The sequence below is a fragment of the Elephas maximus genome, chromosome 13, assembly GCF_024166365.1.
Source record: "Elephas maximus indicus isolate mEleMax1 chromosome 13, mEleMax1 primary haplotype, whole genome shotgun sequence".
Lineage (NCBI taxonomy): Eukaryota > Metazoa > Chordata > Mammalia > Proboscidea > Elephantidae > Elephas > Elephas maximus.
This window is the reverse complement of record NC_064831.1, coordinates 64,609,061-64,634,482: the sequence shown is the minus strand read 5'-3', so window position 1 is coordinate 64,634,482 and position 25,422 is coordinate 64,609,061. Positions and strand designations below refer to the sequence as shown.

The window sequence follows — 25,422 nt, the reverse complement described above, 5'->3', positions numbered from 1 at the left end:
AAAGGCTACAAGCGGGCAATTTATGGAACAAATATGGAAGGCAAATAACATCTGAAAAGATAGAAATAAAAGGACTGGTAATAACCAATGCTGGCAAGGATTTGGAAAAATACATTATTGGCAGCCAAGTAAATTAATATTTTGAGAAAATGTAGCAGTTTGTATGAAAATTTTAAAGTCAAAGAGATGTAAAATAGCAGAAGAAAGAGAACAGTAGAAGATTGGTTCAAAAAGTCTAGTACCCAAATAATAAGAATTCCAGATAGGACCAAAAAAAAAAAAAAAGGAAGAAAACTATAATCAGGGATGAAAAATGTCCCCCAAATAAAGACCACATATTTCTAAGTAAAAGAGTTCACTAAATTCTCAGCAGATGGCACAGAAAAAGATCTACCTAAAGGTACATCTCTGTGAAACATCAGAGATGTGGATTAAAAGCTTCCAAAGAGAAAACCAGATTATACATAGAAATGTATAAAACTTCTCAAGAGCAACAATATAGAAAATAACAGAGCAATTTCTTCAAAAATTGTTTTCAACCTAGCATTCTATATCCAGCCAAACTATTAATAGAGTATGACAGAATAAAAGCTTTTTAAGGCATGCAAGATCCCCCAACATTTACATCCCATGCATCTTTTCTTAGGAAACTACTGGAGGATGTGCTCCACCAAAACAAGAGAAGAAACCAAAGAAGCAGAAAGGCATAAGATCCAGGCAACAGGACAACAGTTTGTGGCAGGTCCAAAGAGTCACTAGTCAAACTTGAAACAGAAGGGTGGAAACTCGTGAAGAGATAACTGCAGGAATAAACATGAAACTGCTCAACAAAGCTTATGGATTTAATGTACTGAGGGAAGATTTATAGTCTGTCAAAGAGTCTGAGGATGAAACAAAGGTAAATAGAAAACAAAATTAACTAAAAAATTAGGCAATTATTATTTCCAGAGAAAGCTAACTATATAAGGATATGTAACCATAGCTCGCTGTATGACTAGGCAGTGAAATAAATAAAACAACAGCAATAAAGCCCAAATCCATTGCCTTCAAGTCCATTCCAAATCATACCAACCCCACAGGACAGGGCAGAACTGCCCCATAGGGCTTCCAAGGCTGAAATCTTTACGGAAGCAGACTGCTACATCTTTCTCCTACAGTGGGGCTGGTGAGCTCAAAATGCTGACCCTTTGGTTAGCAGCCAAACGCTTAACCATTGTGCAGCAGAGCTCCTTTCGTCTGTGAATAATGTGTGTATAATATAATAGTGTAACCACCGGCTATTGATTTAATCAATGTCAGAAGAGTAGGGTAGGAGAAGTGTGTGTGTATGCACGTGTGCACGTGGGCAGGGGAGTTGGCGTAAGAGTTAAAGCCACATTTTCCACTGTAGGAAGTTAACAGATAATATCGAAAACTGAGAAATGAAGAAATAGTGTTATAAGCATGTTATTTAAAAATGAGGAGGTAAATACCAAAAAAAACTGCTGTAGGAGTTGAAAACCATGGCCAGGACTGGGAAGGTTGGAACCGTTTTTTTGTTATAATCCTTTAAATACTATTTGACTTTTTAAAACCACGTGTAAGTATAAAAATAAAAATCTTTGATAAAAATTAATTAGAACAATTAATATACATATACATCCTGTGATGCAACAAATTCGACCTCTTAGAATAATTACTCCTGCCACAGAAATACATACACCAGGGCTCTGTGTTACACGGCACCTAAAAAGATGTTTGTGGAAGCATTAACTGTAATAGAAAAAAATGAGCCTAAAAGTCATCAACAGAGAATAAGTTAAATAAATCATGGTAAATAACTACTGTGTAACCACTGAAAAAAATGAAATCATATATAATGACTGACATGGAAAGACTGTTAAGTAAAAAAAAAAAAAGGGCAGAACAGTTTATGTGTATGCTGGAGCTTATGCACGTGAGCACGCACGTGCACTCTTTCTCGTTCTGTGACTACACACTTACGTAGGTAGATACACAGAAACAACTCTAGAAGCTGATTCACTCCTACTTGTGGTCTCTTCTGAGGAGGGAGGTGGGATTGAAGGGAAACGGATAAGCAAAAGACATTATAATATTTCTTTAAACTGTAAGTTTTTATTCTCTATTTTTCTGTATTTTTCAAGAGCATCTATTTGCATTATTTACATAATTTTGAGATAAATGATTATAAAATCATGAATAAACAGATCTGCATGAACACATGAAAGGACAGTCATAATATGAGAAAAAAGTAAGTTGCAGAACAAGATGCAAACTTCCTGTTTCTGTTAGAAAAAACCAAATTATATTTGTGAAAAGAAAAAGCTCTGAAAAGGTAGAGGTCAAACTGTTAACAATCATTACCCCTGCAGAGTCAGGCTGACATTTATACACTTCCATATTTCTGAAATTATTTTATGAGTCAATATGGCTTCCATATATATGTAAATATTTTAAAATACCTTAAAACTTAATGATAAAAAATGCTTATAGTCTGTTAAGTGATAAAAGATGGCCACAAAATTGTATATAAAAAATTTTTAAATGTACCCATAATAGGCTTTTTTCTCCCCCAAAACATAAAGGAAATACAACAAAATGTTTACATTTGTATCTAGGTTATGTGATTGTGGTGATTATATTTTCTTACTTACAAATTTCTGTATTTTCTACAATGAGCTTGAATTACTCTGCTAATTAGAAAACAAAATAAAAGTTACTTTTACAATAATGAGAAACACTGAAAAAAGATGATCCTTTCCATGCTCCCTCTGAAATGAAGAAAGAGAGGGAGCATGGGAAGAGGTGAACCTTGAGGGCTTGAAGTCAGATGGCCTGGAAAACCTCACATAGAAATGCTAGATAAAATTCAATACCCTGCACCCCTCATATCTTGTTTTCTTGAAACCAAGAAAGAAGAGTTTGCAATGCTAGAAACAAAAAAGAAGAATCAGTAAGCAGCGAACAGGTGCTGAAGCTGAAGGGCTCAAGGGAGAATGGGACCCAGATACAGTTAAGAACCGAGGCCGATGAATGGGCATTTAAGCCCTTCCCCTCAAGGGATGGGAGTCCAGGCTCCAGGTCCTCTGCATGCCAGGAGCCAGAACTGAGATAATCACATAAAGCTAGAGGCCATGAGGGACGGAATCCCCATCCCTGCAACTGGGGCCTAGAAAAACTGCCCACCAGCCTGACGGAAGGAACTTTGCCATTTGCCAGGGGCATCATGGAAAGAGAGTGCTTTCATAAGAAATGGTAACTCAGACTCTCACCATGCACAGATATAGACTCCAAATTCACACAATCTCAAACCAGCGAGAACCTGCAAAAATTGTACTGCCCCACCAAATCAGAAAACAAAATTCCCCTAAGGAATGCTTCTACAATCCAAGGCACACGGGACTCCCCCAGAAACAAATCCCCACTCAAAATGAGCTTACATTGAAAAAAATAAAGAACAACCAACCAGGAGAGGCAATAAACCATTATAAAGAAGACGAGGACAACACAGGAAGAACTTGTGCCTCAATGAATAAGAGATAATAACAGAATAATCTAAAAGCATATTTAAAATAAGCGTGTTTAAAGAATAGATAGAATACTGGTAATTATTGAACTGGGTAACGAACATAGGTGGTTCGTTACTATTCTTGCTTCTTCTGTATGTTTGAAATTTTCCGTAATGAAGTTTTAACAATTCCATAGTATAAAGATTTTTTAAAAGGTAAAGATGGTCCAAGGACTAAAAGGAAGGAATAGAAACCGTAAGGTAAGAACAGGCAGATTTTTAAAGGCCAACAAACGTATAGAAATTAAACACAATAATAAGATGAAACAAATTTTGAAAAAGCAATAAAGTCGGATAGACAGAGCTGAAGAGAGAATTAGAAAGTGGAAAATAGGATGTGTAAATATTCCAGAGTTGCAGGAGATTGACATAATGTTTATAAAAAGAAAAGATACGTGGAAGACTGAATGAGAAGGTTCAAATACTTCTATTAGAATAATGGCCAAGAAAAATAGTGATGAAGGAAAACAGACATGAACGAATCAGGTTGAAGGTGCAGACCAAGGCCCAAGTGGGATAAATAAGTACAAACCTAGCATGCTAGTCAAAGCGCAAAAGAGCAGGGTCACAAAGAAATTCTTAAAAGTACAAGAGAAAAGGACTCAAAAGGTGACAAACTGACAATAGACTTCTCCTTAGCAAAAACAGTTGCCAGGAGCCAATGGGATCCTATCATCAAAATGATATTGTAAAATAATGGTCAGCTAGAACCTAAAGCTACAAACACTAGTTAGAACCTAAAGCTACAAACAATGATATAGGAGTGAAGGCAACAATAAAGACAAAATTTCAACTGATGGCTATCCTGTAACAATTCCTGTAAATGGTAAATTCCAAATGTGTTATTTACCTAGATGTAAAATTCCACATGTATTAAAGAGAATATACGTTTTGTTAATAAAACGTAATAATGTTAAAAAAAAAAAAGTAAAATTTCAGACCTACCAAGGCTACATACAAATCTCTGCTAAAAGAATTAGTAAAGAAGGAAAAAGGAAACTGAATCCAGCGGGGAGAGTGGCCTATAAGAAACAATGTAGATGAGAAAGCAAGGAGGGGCAGGGAAGGGAGATAAATGGAAACTGAACAAACATGATGGAAATAATGAGAATGCTGACATATTGCAAAAATTGTAACCAATGTCACAGAACAATCTGTACAAAAGCTGTTTAATGGGAACCAAATTTGCTATGTAAGCTTTAAAAACATAATATTAAAAAAAAAAAAAAAAAAGCAATGGAAAGAAAGTAAATTGATGAAGTTGTAAAATTGCTGGTAAACCTAAATAAATAAGGGGTATTGGGTGGTGGGAGGACTAATTGTGGGGGAGTTAAACAAACTAAAGATACTGGCAACAATAATCTGAAAGATGGGTGGGCAGAGACAGAAGTTAAAACTAGAATTTCTAAGATCCTAATTGGTGCAAATGGTTAAGTGCTCAGCTAACTAACCATGATGAGTAGTTTGAATCTACTGGTTTGAATCTACTCAGAGATGCTGCAGAAGAAAGGCCTGGCAATCTACTTCCAAAAGATCACAGCCATTAAAACCCTATGGAGTGCAGTTTTATTCTGAAACACATGGGGTTGCCACGAGTCAGAACTGACTCAACAGAAACTTTTTTTTTAATATTGTTTTAAACTAGTGTAAAAAGTCAAGAATGCAAGTTTAAATGTAAAAGTAACCAACAAAAGAACAGAAATAGAACATGTAACTTCTAATCCAGTAGAGGAGCCAAAGACTGAATAAAGAAAAATCAACAAAAGAAGAAAGGAGAAAACGAGAAACAAAGGAAAAGAAGTTAAATAGACAATACAAGAGGGCAGAAATACGTCCAAATGTATCATCAATCCTAATAACTAAACGGATTAATCTACCAAAAGACAGAAATAGGTCTTTTACACGTGGCCTCAAGATATAAAGACCAGAATGTCTAAGAAAAAAATGTACTCATATTAACTAAAAAAAAAAAGTCAATCTTATACTGGAATATTATAAATCACCTCTCTCTAGAACTCATCATGCAAACAAAACTTAATAAGGATAAGGATAAGGAAGATTTAAGTAATGTAACAAATTTCATCCAAAAGACATATATACAACTCTGCACTCATCAAAGAGAGAATATACATTCTTTCCAAGCACACATGGAATATTTATAGAAACTGATCACACACAAGCCCAACACAAAGGATATTATAACAGATTTCAGAGAACTGATACCATACTGACCAGTCCTCTAACTACAAAGTAATTAAGTTATAAATTAATATTAAGAAAAGGTAAACCCACATATTTGGAAACACACTTGAACAAACCATGGATTAAAGAAACAATAACAACTGAAATTACAAAATGTTTAGTATTAACCAACAATTCAAGCATTACATACCAAAACTTGTGGGATACAGTAAAAGTTAGACCTAGAGAGAAATCTACGGCCTCAAATGCATTTAAGTAACAAGAAATTCAGAAAATATGTTAAACATACAACTAAAAATTAAAATCAGAATAGATCACACACAAGTGATTGTAAGTAAAACCAGGGAAATATAAGATTGGTGGATTATATCAACGTCAACCTCTAGGTTGTGATATTGCACTAGTTTTGCAAAATGTTAGCATTCGGGGAAACTGGGCAAAGGGTACAAGGGATCACTCTATATTACTTCTTTTAAGTACGTGTGAATCTACAATTATCTTAATAAAAAGTTCAATTTTAAAAAAACCCAGTAAATTAAAACAAAATGGAAGGAACAAGTGTTTATTGAGCTCTTACTATGTGCTGTGACGGTGCTGAAGATACAATGATCAGCAAAACAAACCTTTTCCCTTTCCCCTTAGAGCTTACCATCTACGGTAGGAATCAGATATCAAACACATAAAACACACAAACATAAGATTATAATGTTCAATGACAGCATATAACAGGAGAACCAGACCTCCGCTGACAGTGAGGACAGTGCTCTTCAGGAAGTGATGTTCAAGGTGAGAACTGAAGACTGGGGAACAGTTAGGCTCGAGAAGAGAGTTCTAGGCAAAAGGACTAACATATGCAAATGCCAAGGTGGTTGGAGCGGTGACAGATCAGGAGACTGGCAAAGGTAAGGCTGGAGAAGTAGGCAGGGGTCGATTCATGCATATTTTGGCTTTTACAGTAAAAGCAACTGGACATTCTACTTGGTTGGCATCAAACGTGTAACATACTCCAATTTGATTTTTAGAAACTCACTCTACCTGTTGAGTCACAGATAGACTAGATGGTGGGGAGGGGCGCAGAAACCTGTTGAGATACAGCAGTAGGTCGGTAGCTTAGATTAGGTAGATGATGGCGAGGAAGGAGAAAAGTGATGGGACTCCAGATATTCAGATGGTAGAACTGGCTGATGGGAATTGGTGATGGACTGAAGACATTTAGTTGGTAGAACTGATAAGACTTGATGACGGACTGAATGTGAGGGTGAGAGAGTATGAATAAGTTGACAGAAATGCCATTTACTGAGAAGAAAAAGAAAGAAGGAAGTAACTGTTGAGTGGTAGGTTGGAAATCAAGAGTTCAGTTTTATATGTGGTAAGCGTGAAATGCCAGAAAGACATTTAAGTTGGAATATCAAGAAGGTAGTTGGGAATACATACATTGAACTCAGAATAGAAATGTGGGCTCAAGGAACATACGCTGGAGTCAATGACTTGTAGAGAGTATTTAAGGCCATGGGAGTAAAAGGAAATTACCCAAGCACAGCATATAGCGAAGAGGGTTTAGGACTGAACCCTGGGTAACCGATTTTTAATGGCCAGAGGAAAGAGAAAGTTAAAGAGATAAAACAAAATAAGCAGACTGTGGGGTTATAAAACCAAAAGAAGAGATGTTTCAAGGAGGGAGAGGTCTACTGTATTCAACACTGCTGCTACGTCAAATGAGGTCAGGTCTGACTGGGTTTAGTAGCATGGTGGTCATTGGCGACCTTAGCGAGAGTAACTTCAGGGACATGGAAGGGACAGTGTACAAGTTGGAGTGGGTTGAGCAGTGAACATGATGTGACAAAACAGAGGTGGGGGTGCGAACAATTCCTTTGGGAGCTTTGTTGCAGATGGGTGAGGGAGAGGAGGTGGGCAGGAATACAGAAAAAGCTAGAGGGGAAATAAGCAGTTAAAAAAAAAGGTTTTTCACAGTGTAACAATCAAATTAGGCTGATTTTATGACTAAAGGGTTTTTGTGGATGTTTTCTGATTGGGAGATCACAGAACATGCGTGGATGTGGAAAGAGCTTCAGAAGACAGAGAGTCCAAAGAGGCATGAGAGTAAGGGTTTCACTGATGGACCAAGGTCCTTGAACACCAAGGCAGGGATGGCATCCAGAACACATGTGGAGGAGGTGATCTTTGGTAAGAAAGACACTTCTTCCCTAGCAACAGGAAAGAAGGAAGCAGCAATGGGTTCAGAGTTAAATGTTTTGTATACTTGGTGGTGGGACAATAAGGGCAGTGTGTGTCTACTGGCTTTTATTTTTCTATGAAGTATCAGGCAAAGTCACAGGTGAGGGTGTCGGAGGCAGACGGAGCAATGAGAAGGTGGAAAAAACATGAAATTATTTTTTTGGTGAATGGGACTGCAAATTTATTACAGAAATATAATAGGTTGCTATTTTATATGGCACTGAGGATCCAAGTCAATGATCAATAATTTATAAGGATTTAATATAAATGCTGTTAGTTGCCATCAAGTCTGCTCTGACTCATGGCACCCTCATGTATAACAGAATGAAACGTTTGCCTGGTCCTGCACTATCTTCACAGTAGCCTTTGTTGCAGCTACTGTGTCAAACTGTCGTGTTAAGGGTTTTCCCCATTTTCACTGACCCTCAACTTTGTCAAGCATGATGTCCTTTTCTAAAGGTTGGTCTTTCCTGATGATGCAACCAAAGCAATATAAATAAAGCTTACTTCTACCTAAAAAAAAAAAAAATTTCACATATCTCTATTCTAGAAGGGAAAGGAGGTTCAAAAGTGCAATTGTTTAAGCTCACATAATCCTGAAAGGTTTCAGAGAGCCCCAGAATACTACAGTTCAGAGCTCTAGAAAACTTGAAAAGGAGTCATTTCAGAGTAATGTACAAGATTTACGGAACATTTGACCTAGGTGCTAATGACAATTCGACCTAACCTTTGTGCGGTGGTATAAATTTTACAAAGAACTTTCACACTCATATTCTTTTTTAAAATTATTTGTTTTTTATTGTGCTTTCAGTGAAAGTTTACAGTTCAAGATAGTTTCTCATACAAAAATTTATACACACATTGTTATGTGACCCTAGTTGCTCTCCCTATACTGTGACAGCACACTCCTCCTTTCCACCCCGGATTTCCTGTGCCCATTCAACCACCTCCTTCCTGTCCCTTTCTGCCTTCTCATCTTGCCTCTGGACAGGAGCTGCCCATTTAATCTCATGTATCTACTTGGGCTAAGACGCAGTCTTCACGAGTATTATTTTATGTCTTGTTGTTAAGTGCCGTCTAGTCAGTTCCGAATAGTGACCATATGCACTACAGAACGAAACACTGCCTGGTCCTGCACCATGCTCACTATTGTTATGCTTGAGTTCATTGTTGCAGCCACTGCCTCTATCCATCTTGCCGAGGATCTTCCTCTTTTTTGTTGACCCTCTTTGTTACCAAGCATGATGTCCTTCTCCAGGGACTGATCCCTCCTGACAACATATCCAAAGTATGTAAGACGCAGTCTTGCCATCTTTGCTTCTGAGGAGCATTCTGGTGGTACTTCTTCCAAGACAGATTTGTTCGTTCTTTTGGCAGTCTGTGGTATTCAATACTCTTCGATAGCACCACAATTCAAAGGCATCAATTCTTCTTCGGTCTTCCTTATTCACTGTCCAGCTTTCACATGCATATGATGTGACTGAAAATACCATGGCTTGGGTCAGGCGCACCTTAGTCTTCAAGGTGACATCTTTGCTTTTCAACACTTTAAAGAGGTCTTCTACAGCAGGTTTGCCCAACACAATGTGTCTTTTGATTTCCTGACTGCTGTTTCCATGGGTGTTGACTGTGGATCCAGGTAAAATGAAATCCATTACAACTTCAATCTTTTCTCCGTTTATCAAGATGTTGCTCATTGGTCCAGTTGTGAAAATTTTTGTTTTCTTTATGTTGAGGTGTAATCCATACTGAAGGCTGTGGTCTTTGATCTTCATCAGTAAGTGCTTCAAGTCCTCTTCACTTCCAGCAACCAAGGTCATGTTATCTGAATAACGCAGGTTGTTGGAGTCTTCCTCCAATTCTGATGCCCTATTCTTCTTCATACCGTCCAGCTTCTTGGATTATTTGCTCAGCACACAGACTGAATAGGTATGGTGAAAGGATACAACCCTGATGCATACCTTTCCTGACTTTAAGCCATGCAGTATTCCCTTGTTCTATCTGAACAACTGCCTCTTGATTTATGTACAGGTTCCAGAACAATTAAGTATTCTGGAATTTCCAATTCTTCCATAACTTGTTATGATCCACACAGTTGAATGCCTTTGCATAGTCAATAAAACACAGGTAAACATCCTTTCAGCCAGTACCCATCTGACATCAGCAATGATATCCCTGGTTCCACGTCCTCTTCTGAATTCAGCCTGAATTTCCGGCAGCTCCCTGTCAAAATACTGCTGTAGCCACTTCTGAATGATCTTCAGCAAAACTTTACTTGCTTGTGATATTAATGACATTGTTCGATAATTTCTGCATTTGGCTGAATCACCTTTCTTGGGAATAGGCATAAATGTGGATCTCTTCCAGTCAGCTGGCCAGGTAGCTGTCCTCCAAATTTCTTGGCATAGACAAGTGAGCACTTCCAGAGCTGCATCCATTTGTTGAAATATCTCAATTGACATTCCGTCAATTCCTGGAGCCTTGTTTTTTGTCAATGCCATCATTGCTGCTTGGACTTCTTCCTTCAGTACCATCGGTTCCTGATCAAATACTACCTCTCAAAACGGCTGAACGTCAACCAATTCTTTTTGGTATAGTGACTCTGTATTCCCTCCATCTTCTTTTGATGCTTTCTGGGTCATTTAGTATTTTCCCCACAGAATCCTTCGCTACTGCAACTCAAGGTCTTAATTTTTTCTTCAGTTCTTTCAGCTAGAGAAATGCCGAGCGTGTTCTCCCCTTTTGGTTTTCTATCTCCAGGTCTTTGCACATGTTATTATAACACTTTGTCTTCCTGAGCTGCCCTTTGAAATCCTCTGTTCAGTTCTTTTACTTTACCATTTTTTCCTTGGCTTTAGCTATCCGATGTCAAGAGTAAGTTTCAGAGTCTCTTCTGACAACCACTTTGGTCTTTTCTTTCTTTCTTGTCTTTTCAATGATCCCTTGCTTTCCTCATGGATGATGTCCTTGATGTCATTCCACAACTTGTCTGGTATTCAGTAATTAGTGTTGAATGCATCAAATATATTCTTGAGATGCTTTCTAAATTCAGGTGGGATATACTCAAGGTTGTACTTTGGCTCCAGTGGACTTGTTCTAATTTTCTTCAGTTTCAACTTGAACTTGCATATGAGCAATTGGTGGTCTGTTCCACAATCGGTCCCTGGTCTTCTTTTGACTGATGATATTGAGCTTTTCCATCACCTCTTTCCATAGATGTGGTCAATTTGATTCTTGTGTATTCCATCTGGCGAGGTCCACGTGTATAGACGCTGTTTATGTTGGTGAAAAAGGGTACTTGCAACGAAGAAGTTGTTGGTCTTGCAAAATTCTACCATATGATCTCTGGCATTGTTTCTATCACCAAGGCCATATTTTCCAACTACTGATCCTTCTTTGTTTCCGGCTTTCACATTCCAATCACCAATAATTATCAATGCATCCTGATTTCATGTTCGAGCAATTTCAGACTGCAGAAGCTGGTCCCCACAGTACGATAAACCGACAGAAACGTTATGTCTTATAGTCCAATCTAATCCTTGTCTGAATAATTGGCATTGGGAATGGTTTTAGTATTGGGGTAAAAGAGTTTGGGGGCCATGTCTTCCAGGGTCCCTTCAATCTCAGTCAGAGCGTTAAGTCTGGTCTTTTTAGTAGAATTTGAGTTCTGCACCCCAATTTTCTCCTGTTCCATCATGGATTCTCTGTTGTGTTCACCATCAGAGCAGTCACTCGTGGGAGCCAGGCACCATCTAGTTCTTCTGGTCTCGGGCTGTTGGAGTCTCTGGTTTATACGCCCTTTCTGTCTCTTGGGCTCATATTTGCCTTGTGTCTTTGGTGTTTTCTTCATTCTCCTTTACTCCAGGTGGGTTGAGAACAAATGATGCATCTTAGATGGCCACTCATCAGCTTTTAAGATCCCAGATGGCTCTTACCAAAGTGGGATGCAGAATATTTTCTTAATAAACTTTGTTATGCCAATTGACCTAAATGTCCCCTGAAACCATGGTCTCCAGAACCCCACGCCTGCTATTCTGTCCCTGGAAGTGTTTGGTTGTACTCAGGAAACTTCTCAGCTTTTGGTTTAGACCAGTTGTGCTGACTTTCCCTGTATTGTGTGTTGTCCTTCCCTTCACCTAAGATAATTCTTGTCTATTATCTAGTGAATACCCCTCTCCCTCCCAACCCTCGTAACCATCAAAGAATGTTTTCTTCTGAGTTTAAACCTTTTCTTGGGTCCTTATGATAGTGGTCTCATACAATATTTGTCCTTTTATGACTAATTTCACTCAGCATAATGCCTTCCAGTCACACTCATATTCTTCTTCTTCTATCTTTGCAATATCTTTAAAAGAATTCACTGAGGATGGTGGGAAAGGAGTACCATCCCCTGGAACAGACGTCTGCATGGTTCAAGATGCAGGGTAGGTCACTTGTCTGAAGTAGTGCAGGAACAAAATGGTGGAGCTAGGATCTAAATCCACATCCTCTAAAACCAATGCTGACTTAATAATTACATCTGTTACTATGTAACAAGTTTACCAAGTGTTTACTCCCATAACCTTTTGGAGCTGATGTCTTAGAAGGGCGACCAAGCTCTCTCACGAATCACCCTAGATACCACAGAAGGCTGGCCAGAAGGACTGCTGGTAGAGCCAAGTAAGAGATCTCAAGTTCTAGGTCCCAATTCTCTCCCCATTGACTGTATGTTCACTCAGACAACTATAGAAGAAGACATGAACTCAACAGATTTTGAAAACAGAAGTGAAGAAAACTCAAGGTTGCCAAACCCCTGAAGCAGTTACAGAAACCAAAGTACCAAGGGACAGATGTTGTAGAAACCCTAAGCCAGTGTCTGATTTTAACACCACAGCATATGTTCTCTTTCTAATTACAAAGTCTAGAGCAGGTTTCTCAACCTTGGCACTCTTCAATTTTGGACATGATAACTTTTTGTTTGGGGGCAGGGAAGATGTCTTAGACATTTTAGGAAGTAGAACAGCATCCCTAGCCTCTACCGACAAATGCCAGTAACACACCTCCCTTCTTCCCAGTTGTGACAACCAAAAATGTTTCCTGACATTGCAAAATGTCCCCAGTGGGGGGCAGGAATCACCCCCAGTTGAGAATCACTGAACTAGAGGTATGCCACTGTGATTACAGATGCCAAGGGCAGCAAGATATCCTTACAGAGAAAGCAGGGAAAGACTATGACCATTTTTTCCCCAGGTAACAGTTTCTACAATCTTTATAAACAGGTTCAAATGTTCCCAACCCAAGCAGTATATACCAAGAAAAACAGGCCTAATCAAGGGACTAAATCTTATTACTTAGAGGTACTCTTGGTAATAGATTCTGGAGAATAAGTAGTCAGTTATCCCTTCTTCCCACACTCAGTAACCAAACAGACTGCCAAAGTATGCAGAAAATTATTCCTCTCTTCTATGGGAGACAGTCTATGCCCTTCTGGAAGTCTGGCTCCACTAATGGGCTCAAGACAGACAAAGCCTGTACGGCCTGAACCATTCCTTTTCCCAGGGGGACGGAAAACCACCCCCTAACAGGCCAGTAGTGTCCCCCAGTTGGCTGTGTGCCGATAGGGCTCCACCCACCTCCCTGGAGAGGAGGGGCACACCACTCTTTGTTGTCTTCTTTTACAATTATTTATTCTTTACTCTGCCTTTCAAATATGATGGGCTTTAGAATGCTTGGCTCAGCGGTATTATTCATCTTCCCATCATCACTCTGGTGTCAGAGAATACTACATTCTTTCTTGTGATCAGGATTTGAGAAGTAAATATTTTCTAAGAGTTTCTTCAAGAGAATCCATGAAATAGCTTTGTCTTTACATGTTCTAAGAGATGAATTTTAGAAGCAAAAGATATTTTGCTTTTTGGTTGGCAAATGCCTTTTTTCTACACACACACGTGCGCACACGCATGCACGCACGCACGCATACAATCTCTTTTGTAAAAACTTTTGAGAATCCCCGTTGGTTTACCAAGCTACTCTATGCTGTAGACAAAATTAACTTTTGTACCTTAGTCTGAAACAAAATTCTGTTTTAAAACACCCATACCACGGCACTGACTGGGTGGTGAGCCTTCAGCAGACACGGGATAGAAGTCAAGTTACAACCCAAGACCCAATTCCCCTTGAGGTTGCCACACTGCCTCCACTAGACTAACCCGCTCCTTGAGGGAGAAGCCTGCCTTATCCATGGAGTACAGGCCTGGCACAGAGAAGTGCTCTGTAAAAGCCTGTTGTTTAAAAGAACAAAATGGACACTGTTAACATTGACAATAAGATCATTTTGTGTCAGCTGTAAAAGAGCTTTGTAATTGTTCCTGGAGCAAGGGATACTTTTACTACTCTCTAGAGGTTAACTGTATAAAAAAACTAAACAAGGCTCTGAACAAGAACAGCCAAAAAAGCCAGTTTCATGATTTGTAATGGTTTCTAGAGTCTCTTGCAGGATATACTTTTTTCTAGCCTCCATTCCAAACACAACTAAAATTCAAAATTTTAAAAATCCCACAGTGTAATATTTACCCCTTTAGAAATAGGATTTAGACAAGGGAGGAGAGCACCAATAGAACTGACTTTGAAAATTAAATTCAAAATGGGAAAAAGAAGCACACATCTAACGTCTTAAGTCATTGCTACAAAGTGATGTCCTAACCCAGTTCTTCATCTCTAAATCCAAAGAGAAAGTAAATTTAGGTGAAGCATTAGGTCTCGTCTATGTTGGCATTTAAAAGACAGTTTGCCAGGTGCTCGGACAGTCTATAATTAGTGGGTACACCTCAGAAACCTGAAGTGAACTTGAAGGGTTGCAGAGCAGGCAGCCAGGCCCGCGCAGTGAGCTGTGCAGCCATGGGGCTGCTGCTATCCAGAATGCCGCAGCGGGCGCCCGGCCACAGTGCACACGTGTGCGCATGCACACGCCAGTTCTGAGGAGCTGCGTTTTTCAAAGCCCTAATGGCTTGACCTCAACACCTGCTGCACTTCCTGAAGACAGACAGGCTCTGGAGCTCCACTTGTTCCTCGCACGCGGCTGCACTTTCTAGGAACGACCGCACACACGCAGAGGCTGGCCAGCTGCCAAGGCGGGGGCAGCCCAGCCGCCTCGGGCCTGAACTTTCCCAGTGCTGTCAGGGCGGGATGCCGCTGTGAGCTGACTCAGCAGCCGCCATGGAACTCTGCCAACCACACAGCCACGCGGGGGCTGCCGGCAACTCACAGATGTTTTGCTAAACCAAAGTAATCAGCCAGGAGGCGGCTCTGGGCTGGTGGCCAGGGTGCTGCTGTCGTGGAAGCTGGGATTCTCTGATCCTAGTCCTAGCTCTCCCTGGGTGATCAGAGGGAAAACTGCTGTGCATCTCAGCACCTCCCCTGCTGCAGAGGCATGTCTGTGTGCATGCAGAAGAGGATGGCGAGCCTGGGTGTGTGGTGGCACAGTGGTTAAGTGCTTGGCTGCTAACCAAAAAGATGGCGGTTCAAACCCCCATCCAGCGGCTCCATGGGATAAAAGACCTGGCGATCTGTTTCCGTAAAGATTTCAGCTGAGGAAACCCTACGGGGCAATTCTACTCTGTCATGTAGAGTCACCATGAGATGGAATCGACTGGACAGCACGCAAGCAGCACCACCACCACCGCCTACCATGTACCTGGATTCTGTACAAACTTTCACATGTGCTAGCTCAGTTAATCCTCACACACCCTTGGGAGGCATGTGTCATTTTTATTTCATAGGCGAGAAGACCCAGGCTCAGATCAGCTAAGAGCCCTATTAAAAGGCCACAAAGGCAGGAAATGGAAGAGTGGGGGATTTGAACCCCACTTCTCTGGCTGCAGAATCTACTGCAATTGTTGCCATAGTAAAACTCAGATCAACTCTACAGATCAACTGTACAGGTTTCCTTGGTCCAAAAATGTGGTTTCTTTAGGTACCAAAGGACCTTTCTTACATGACTCCTCAGCTCTTCAAAACTGATTTCTAAACAGCACCACGCGGCCATATGAAGACTGTGCTTACGAGCAGTACCCAGCAATTATTGCTGGCTTCACCGCAAACTCCCTGACTAAGCTCACTTAACCTGGAACAAGTTATCATCACCCCACTCTTTGAGTGAGAAAACTGTATTGCACAGCAACTAGAAAGCCTTGGTTGAGAACATCAATTCCCTAGGTTCCACTCTCTGAGACATAATTCATTAGGACCCAGGAATCTGCATTTTCTAAAAGCTCCCTCGATGACTCTGATGCTCCGTCACGTGTGGAAATCACTTAAGCTTACTTTGGACAAAAAGGGAGTTTTGAGGTCTACTTTTCTCTGTCTCAAAAGGGGTGATATAAGAGATAAGTGAAATCATGTCTAACAGGCTCTTTGTTGGAAATATACACAGTGCAAGTACTTCTCGTCCGCTATTTTAACACAAAACAACAAACTGCCTTATAGAGCAGGCTCTGGGTTAACCTGGAACCAAAAAACTTGTCTTAGGTAAGACCGTTCCCTTACGTGACTATCAAAAAAACTATTGTTAAAGGCACATCTCATTTTTAGACATTCTTCATACCATTATTGCGACAACCTCATTATCCCTTAAAAGAGAAATCGTATTGACATTCTTTCACATCAAACTTGGAATAATCTATACTAGAAGTAACATCTCATTGCTTTACTCAAAAACACAGAAGTTAGGTGAGAGAAACGTAAACATCTATTCCCGTCTTGGCTGTTGGTCACTGAAGTGGGACAGATGGCAGAGCCTGGCATAGTCACTGCCCCTGGCAGTCCCGTACCCGTCTGGCCAGCCTTTAGGAAGAACAAATGACCTCCCACGCCAGAAACACTGACCTGCTTGAGCTGCTCATCCAGATTCCAGCTCTGCTGCCCAGACGTGGAGACGGAAGGTGGGGCCTTGGAAGCATCTTTGGTATGGTCTTCTTTAGTCTGCGGTCCATGAGGTGGGAGCCCTGGTGCTGGAAGGAGACTGGACAGGGGCACTGCTCTGGAGTCTTGGTGAACTGGTTTCTGCACGTGGCAACACTTTGAAGCAGACTGTGCCTCTTTCTCAGCCACCTCTGCATCTTCCTCAACCCCATCCTCATCTTCCAAACCTCCTTCCTCTTCCTCAGGCTCTGAGTTCACGTTACTTCGTTCAAAAACTCGGGGGGCTGCTGTGGCTGGTGGAACTCTGGCTAAGGGACCCAGGGCAGAGCTGGCAGAAGGCCTTCCAGGTGTGGCAGAAAGAAGAGTGGGCTGTGTGACCAGCTTCTGGGCATACAAGAACTGGGTTTCTCTCATCTGCTGTCCCTGCTTCTCCCTGGCGTCCATCTGCAAAGAAGCCAGGTGCGGCTGCTGCTGCTGCGGCTGCTGCTGCTGCTGCTGCTGCCGGGGCTCCATGACTGCCTCAAGCTTCACCCACTGATTGGCATGGCTATGAACCTGGTCACAGCCCAGCAGGCACACTGGGTCTGGCCTTAACCACAGAGGAGGAAAAAACAAAAACTGTAAAACAAGCACAAAAAGGCTTTCTTTTCTCCAGTAAAGGGCCATAGGTATCGAACACTAGGCCTATTCTCATTCTCACTACACCTGAGTTTTCAGATGACTGAGCGGTGGGGGTTTTGGGGAGGGCGGGAAAAAAAAGGCTGTGAAGAAGAGAAACAGTATTTAACAGGAGAAATACCAGATGAAGCTCAGTCCCATTGCCGTTATGTCAATTCCGACTCATACTGACTCTACAGGACAGAGTAGAACTGTCCTATATGGTTTTCAAGGCTGTAATCTTTACGGAAGCAGAGTGCTACATGGTAGGTTCCAATCACCAACCTTTTGGTTAGCAGCAGAGTGCTTAACCACTGCACCACCAGGGCTCCTTTGAAGCTCACTAGTGGTGCACTACTAAGCATTTAAGAAGAAGTAAACCCAGAAGATACCTAGTCTGCTAACATCTAGGTTCTAATCTCTCTCCCTCAACATTCCCAGATGTTAATTTATTACTGAAATGGCAACTGGGTTTGCATTGCAGGGAGGTAGTGACTATGAAAACCACAACAATACACGGAAGGAAGGGTCTGCCTACAAAAGAGTATGCTACCCATGTTCCCAACCCCATCCCAGAAAGATATTACTATCCAGGCCAGCCAGAGCCTATGGGCAGACAGAACGACTCTTCTCACACAAAAGTGGGACCAAGCAAACTGCTCTTCAGCTTAAACTTTTCAGATTTTCCAGGTGAAACTGCTAGCCTGCTTGGTGAGTGGACTGAGCCATGCTAACTGGACCTTAAGAATCCAATTCCAACAGCATGAAAGAAAGGCACACAAGGAGGCAAGAGTCTCAAATTGCAATCCTCACACAAAAACAAACAAGCGGGAATTCCTTGAGAGATTTTCACGTTAATTAATTTGAAACAGATATCAACACTGTCTAAACAATTTAATGCTTCTTCTTTTTCTAAGCGGCCAAATAAATCTTCACATCCCCTTTCTTTCTGATTCGCTTCTACTATGATAATCTATGACCAATACAAAAAGAAAGGGCTTTCAGACCAAAAGCATTCTGGGGGCAGGTTTATCAGCATTCTTACCAATCAGTCTCGAAACACACACACCCCTTTCACACCCTCTCCTCCTCTAGCCCCCCCCCTTCCTCCTCTCCAGGCCCCCACACCCAACAAACCTCACATTTGTTACGTCTCCTCAGCATGCTGAGGGATGCATAACCAAACTGATTACTGTGCACAGGCCAATTTTAGGTGAACAGGACTTGCAACATGGTGTACAATTTTGTTATCACATGAAAGAAGAAGCCGCACTGCACAAGCTGGAACTTGATTATTTGCGCTGTTCCAGTGTTTTAGGATTGGGTAGGAAAAAACCCAAAAAACAAAACAAAAAAACCCTAAATGTCTTTAGCATGCATCTTCAAAAATCCATGGAGATGTAATCAGACCCCTAGCAATAAAAACTGCTTGGGTTTATGAACATCTTTTATGGGTTAGAGTAAAACAGGTACAGTATCTGAAGCTGGGCCAAAAAAAAAAGTAGAGATAAAAAATTCTCATTTTCTGTTTATCTCTGAAGCACTGCTTTTGCCTTTTGTATTCTGTGGATGATTCAAATTCCAATTAGCCTCTTAGAGCCTTTACTTCCTCTCTGGGCACTTTAAAAAGTGAGCTGTGCCTGTGCAATACTTTCTAATGTAGCTCTTCTTACAGTGTAACAAAGCCTGAAAAGATTTCCATCCACATAAAATCCAGGGGACAAAAGTATTCCTTTAAAATAAAAACAAGTTGGGACGAAAAAAATTAAACAATGAATAAAGCAAATAATTCGTCGGCCATTTAAAATTCCCTTATAATCATTACAGTCAATCACAAGCGGAATAATTTTTCAACCAAGTCCTTCCATTCACCGAAGAGTTGCTTCTTGTCTTGTGGCACCATCTTCTCTGTAGGCTGTCCCCAGCAGAGGGGGAGGTGTCTCACAGCCTCTGTAGTGAGACTGAGATGACTCAGTTCTACAACTCAATACACATGCCCTCCCCCAAAGAGCCCATCTCCCCCCAGTCCCTAAGCAACCAGTTGACCCAAATAATACCACCTGTCTACATTTAGAGAAGGAACTGGGGTGGCACAGTTGTTAAGCACTGGCTGCTAACCAAAAGGTAGGCGGTTCGAACCCACCAGCCGCTCCGCGGAAGAAAGATGTAGCAGTCTGCTTCTGTAAAGATTACAGCCTTGGAAACCCTGTGGGGGCAGTTCTACTCTGTCATATACGGTCGCTACGAGTCTGGATCGACTCGACGGCAACGGGTACATTCAGAGAACTTACGTCTCATAATCTCTAAACCACTTCATCCCCTCACACCGCCCCCTCCTCCATTTCCCCTAAAGTTCCCGGACCACCAAGCTCGGAGCAACGGACTGCTGGCAGCTTCAGACCTGGCCTTGCCGACCACTCCCTCTGCCTTCGCTGCCGGAGACCTCTGGCCCTAGCCTCCTTCGCGGCCCCATACCCACCTCTCCGGCCACTCCTGCCTCCTTCCCCCCATTCTTTACATCTCTCCATTCAGCCCTATCACTTTTACCTCTCCCAACCCCCCGCCCAGCCGATCCGCTGGCCTCTTCTCCGATCGCCCCAACCCCACCTATCTTTGCCCCCTCAGTTCCCGGGGCCCCTTACCCTTCCCATCCCTTTATCTCAAAAGACCCTAATGGGCACTGGCGACTCGGGGCTCCTCCCAGCACTCACTTTTCCTCCACCGCCCCCGCGGACCACCGCCCGCGCCTTCCCGTCTCCCCCTACACACCTGCCTCCCCTCCCACCTCTCCGTCCCCTCTACCTGCCACAGTCCCCGCTCCCACTGCGGCTGAGGGAGCAAGGACCCGCGCGGTTTACCTCTGCGGGGCACTCCGGCTCAGCCCACGGTAAGCAGGCAGCCGCTCAGACCCCGGCGCCGCAGCTGCGTCTCAGCCTCCTCCGCAGCCGGGGGCCACAGCCGGGGCGGGGCCCGCACCGGAAGCGGCGCCGCGGGGCCGGGCCGACAGGCGCGGGGCGGGGAGGGGGCGGGGCCACTGGGTGTGGGGCGGGGCCCGAGGCCGGAAGCGACTCCAAAGAGAGCGAGGGGCGGGGCGGGGCGGAAGTGACTCCTGGGGACGGCCTCTCGGGACTCAGTCTCGGACGGAAACGGGTTAAAGTCTTCTGCCAATGGAAAAGCGCGGACCCTGAGGATTTCCGGTGTGAGCACTTCCGCGGGGAGTTGAAAAGAAACGGGCTGGCTACAGTCTTCTCTGAACGTTTTCTGGTTGCGGAGATTGGTGTGGCGCGGGTAAGTGAAAGACAAAGGGGTGTCTGGAGCTTCCGCTGGTTCGGTCCCGTACTAACCCCCGACCTTCAAACCTCTGGGATTCCTGTTTCCAGATCAGCTTTTCCCTGAACTCCTCTTTTTGAACTGAGACCTGGCTGTTCCCTGAGGATGCTGCATTCCCGTTCCCCGAGCCCCCTCACATGTACAGGCAGCCCCGACTTAAGACGGGGTTCCATTCTAATGACTTCGTCGTAAGTGGGTCCTGACATACGTCAAATACCTTTTTTTGTGTTAGTTTTCATGATTATTTTTTTCATTATCAGTAGCTTTATAAATCTGATCTTTGTCAGCGAGTGAACATCGGCAAGTTACACGCTACAGCATTGTATGTAGTACGTATTACTAACCATAAGATATATTAAAAAAAAAAAAAAAGAACGGTGGTGAGTGAGGTTCTCCTAGCTTGAGTAAGTCAAGAGGACTACCTGTGTTAGTATTCTCACCTCTTAGATTCCAAAGATGGAGTCTGTGTGCCAAATCCTGTCACCCTCTCATAAAACTCTTGCTTTCCCAGAACTTACTTAGACTTTGCCACCCTTTTGGCTGCCTCAGTGTAGGCCATCAGATTTGTTCACCTAGTCTGTTGCAACTTTTCTCCTCTCTGACCATCTTCCTTGATGATTTCAGAGTCAATGCAGACAACCCTTTCAACATCCAGGCCACTTTCTAGTGACTCCCACATGAGCCTCCCAGTCTCACAGCCAGAACTTGGACCTTGTCACCAGTTGTCAAACATCCCTCTGTCCAACCACAGCCTGCTATTCTTTCAGTAAGGATGTTAACCATAACAGTTCTTTTACTTTATCAGAACCTTCAATTTGTTGAAAGCCTCTGTTTTATCTCTTATCCATTAACCCCTTCCACTCTTCCTTCCTGCATGTGAAAGCTGGACAATGAATAAGGAAGACCGAAGAAGAGTTGACATCTTTGAATTGTGGTGTTAGCGAAGAATATTGAATATACCATGGACTGCCAAAAGAACGAACAAATCTGTCGTAGAAGAAGTACAACCAAAAAGCTCCTTAGAAGCAAGGATGGCGAGACTGCGTCTTACATACTTTGGACATGTCGTCAGGAGGAATCAGTCCCTAGAGAAGGACATCCTGCTTGGCAGAGTACAGGGTCAGCGGAAAAGAGGAAGACCCTCAACAAGGTGGATTGACAAAGTGGCTGCAAGCTCAAGCATAACAACGTTTGTAAGGATGGCACAGGACCGGGCAGTGTTTCGTTCTGTTGTGCATAGGGTCGCTATGAGTCGGAACCGACTCAATGGCACCTAACAACAACAACAACAACACTCTTCCTTCCATCCTTATCCATCTTAGATTCAGTGGTACATCATCACAGTCCCACTCTAATTCCCCAGCACTCCGTTTTTCCCTTTTACATTTCTCCGAGTAAGTCTCCCACCTGATTGGACCTACATGCTTCTCTATGCCTGTGTGCCTGTACCTTGTCTTAGAAAATTGTCCTAGTGAACAGATTGGCATCCCTAAATTAATATTTATCAACCTTAAGTGGACTATCAAGAATATTTATTGATCCTGACAGGGAATACAACAAAGAACCCCTGAGGGAGCAAGAGAACAGTGGGATGCAGACCCTAAATTCTCATAAAAAGACCAGAGTTAATGGTCTGACTGAGACTGGAAGGACCCCAGTGGTCATGGCCCCTAGACCTTCTGTAGGCCCAGGACAGGAACCATTCCCGAAGCCAACTCTTCAGACATGGATTGGGCTGGACAGTGGGTTCGAGAGGGATGCTGGTGAGGAGTGAGCTTCTTGGATCAGGTGCACACTTGAGACTATGTTAGCATCTCCTCCCTGGAGGGGAGATGAGAGGGTGGCGGAGGTTAGAAGCTGGCGAATTGGACACGAAAAGAGAGTGGAGGGAGAGAGCGGGCTGTCTCATTGGGGGAGAGTAATTGGGAGTGTGTAGCAGGGTGTATGTGGGTTTTTGTGTGGGAGACTGGCTTGATTTGTGGAGTTTCACTTAAAGCACAATAAAAATTATAAAAAAAAAAAAAAAAGTATTTATCGAACTTCCTTTGTATTCTAGGCCAGGCACTCTTCTAGATGTTTGAATTAAACAATGAACAAAACAAATTCCTTGTCCTCAAGGATCTTTCATTCTAGTTTGGGGAGAGAGAAAAGTATACAGTGTCAGGTAGGGATATGTGCTGTGAAGAACAAAGCAGGATAAGGATTAAACAGAGGTGTCAGACAGCTGCTATTTTATATAGGTTAATCAGAGAAGAAGTCGTTGATAAGGGATAGTAAAGCAGAATCTGAAGGTTCTTAATGGAACTGGAGAAACTTGATGTGGGTGAGCCATATGGATATCTAGGGGAAGACTTCCAGACAGAGGGAATAGCAAGTTCAAATGCTCTGGGACAGAAGCACGCTTGTGCTATAGGGATAGCAAGGAAACCACCATGCCTGATACATAGTGAGTTAAGGGGAAAAGTGGAGTGGAGATGATATCAGAGAGGTAGCCAAGGGCTCAATAGACTTTGTAGACCATGATGACAACTCTGGATTGTCATCACTGAAACCACTGGAGAGTTTTGAGCCAAAGAGCGATGATCTGAATTAAGTTTCCAAGAAGATCATTCTCGCTGTTATGTGGAGAATAGATTATGGTAGTGGAGGGGTAGAGGTAAAAGCGCTAGTCCAGGCGGGAGATTATGATGGCTTGGACTAGGTGACAGCAGTGGAGGTGATGAGGAACGGTCAGATCCCAGGTGTGTTTTGAATGTAGAGCCACCAGCATTTGCTGATGGGTTGGATATGTGGATTAGAGAAGAGAGTTGAGAATGATGCCAAGGTTGTGGGCCCAAGTAACTGGTAGAATAGTGGTATCATTTGCTATCCAGGGAATACTACGAGGAGCCATCCTCAATAGGATACTACTCAGTAATAAGAAAGAATGAACTAGAGATACACGCAATTTGGCAATGTAACAACATAACAATAGAGAAATTACGCTGAGTCAAGGAAGCCAGCCTTAAAATGACAACTATTGAGAAGATTGAAACTACAGTGATGGAGAATAGATCAGTGGTTGCCAGGGAATAAGGATGGAAGGAGGGGTGAGTATAAAGGGATAGCACAAAGGAGGTTCTTGGGGTGATGGAACTCTTCTATATCTTGATTGTGGTGGTGGTTATATAAATCTATACATGCATTAAATCTGAAAAACTCTATACCGAAAATAAAAGTCAATTTTATCGTATGATTGTTTAACAAACAAAAAAGCCAAACTTTCCATGTGTGCTTAAGTTTCCGTTCTAATTTCTCAGGGATCTCCCTTTAACCTCTTGAAATATTAGGTCCTTCCATCAGTATTCAGATAAGCTCAGTTTCACCCATCTTTGTTAAAACAAAACAAAAAAATCTTTCTCTTGATCCCACATTCTGTGACTAAAGCCTTATCTCACTATCTCCCTTCCTGTCAAAGCTTCTACAGTTACTGTCTTCCCTGTAACCCAAATGATCTTATCTTTCTCCTCAAACACCACTCTATGGCTTCCCATTGCTCTTGGGATCAAGACTGAAATTCCTTTATATGGTGTATAGGGCCCTAGGATGCTCTAGCCTCTGCCCACCTCTTTGGTGTTGCCTCTTTGCCTTAACAGTCTAGGGTCCAGGAAAGCCGTTGGACTTTAGTAGTTGAAAGAGAAAAATGCCCTCCCCCCCAACTACCTCCACACGCAACATAAAAATACAATGAAACCCTGAGACATACGTCCATTAAGGTTACAAGGAATATCACTTAATATCTCTACTTTGTTTTCTAAGCCGCGGTAGATTGAACAGAATAGCCAGTCTTTTTCAGCTTCTCCCATCAAGAAGTAGAGTGTATTCCTGCATTCTTTGGATCTAGGCTTGGCTGTGTGACTTGGCATTGGATGACACAAGCAGAGACTTGCCCACTCTTGCTGCTGGTAATTCGAACTCTTCTTCCACTATATGAATAACTCCTGGCTCACCTAATGGATGGTTGTCATCGAATTTGACATCGAACCAACTGCCAGGCGTCTGAGAGTGGCTCTTCAGCCCACTCAGCCTGCCAACCACCAGATATGTGAACGAAGCTATTCTAGACCATTCAGGCCCAGCCGAGCTGGCCCAGACCAGAAGAGCTGCCCAGTGAACCCACAGACCTATGAGAAATAATAAATGTTTACCGTTTTCAAGTTACACCAAGAAGTTTAGAGGTGATTTGTTTTGCCCCAAAAGGTAACTGATAACACAAGGCATTTCTTTGTCTCTACCAAACCACTACACCAAACCAAAAAACCCATTGCCATTGAGTCAATGTCAACTCATAGCGACCTTGTAGGACAGAGTAGAACTGCCCTGTAGAGTTCCCAAGGCTGTGATCTTTACGGAAGCAGACTGCCACGTCTTTCTCCTGTCGAGCGGCTAGTGGGTTCAAACTGCCGACCTATCAGTTAGCAGCCGAGCACTTTTAACCACTGCACCACCAGGGCTCCTTTCCTTGCCTCTGTCAGGATGGATTTGGTTTGTTG

General features: G+C 42.5%; 1 protein-coding gene and 1 long non-coding RNA gene across 5 annotated transcripts in view; one reads left to right on the top strand and one right to left on the bottom strand.

Annotated features, from left to right (window-relative positions):
- The window catches only part of ARID3B (AT-rich interaction domain 3B), a 54,895-nt gene extending 34,392 nt beyond the window's left edge, over window positions 1-20,503 (bottom strand). For 2 of the 4 annotated variants that reach the window (XM_049906000.1, XM_049906003.1), the window contains exons 1-2: window positions 20,419-20,503; window positions 16,868-17,492 (exon numbers count right to left, since the gene is read on the bottom strand). In XM_049906000.1, the coding sequence (XP_049761957.1) occupies window positions 16,868-17,416 (549 nt within the window). In that variant the 5' untranslated portion in view covers window positions 17,417-17,492; window positions 20,419-20,503. Of the gene's footprint in view, window positions 1-16,867; window positions 17,522-20,362 lie in introns of all 4 variants that reach the window. The other 2 variants (XM_049906001.1, XM_049906002.1) reach the window with 2 other exon arrangements.
- A 252-nt stretch (window positions 20,504-20,755) lies between these two features.
- On the top strand, window positions 20,756-23,068 carry LOC126087882 (uncharacterized). Its single transcript, XR_007519896.1, has 3 exons — window positions 20,756-20,848; window positions 21,515-21,656; window positions 21,774-23,068. It is a non-coding gene; the product is annotated as an uncharacterized LOC126087882 (long non-coding RNA).
- Window positions 23,069-25,422: the final 2,354 nt, after the last annotated feature.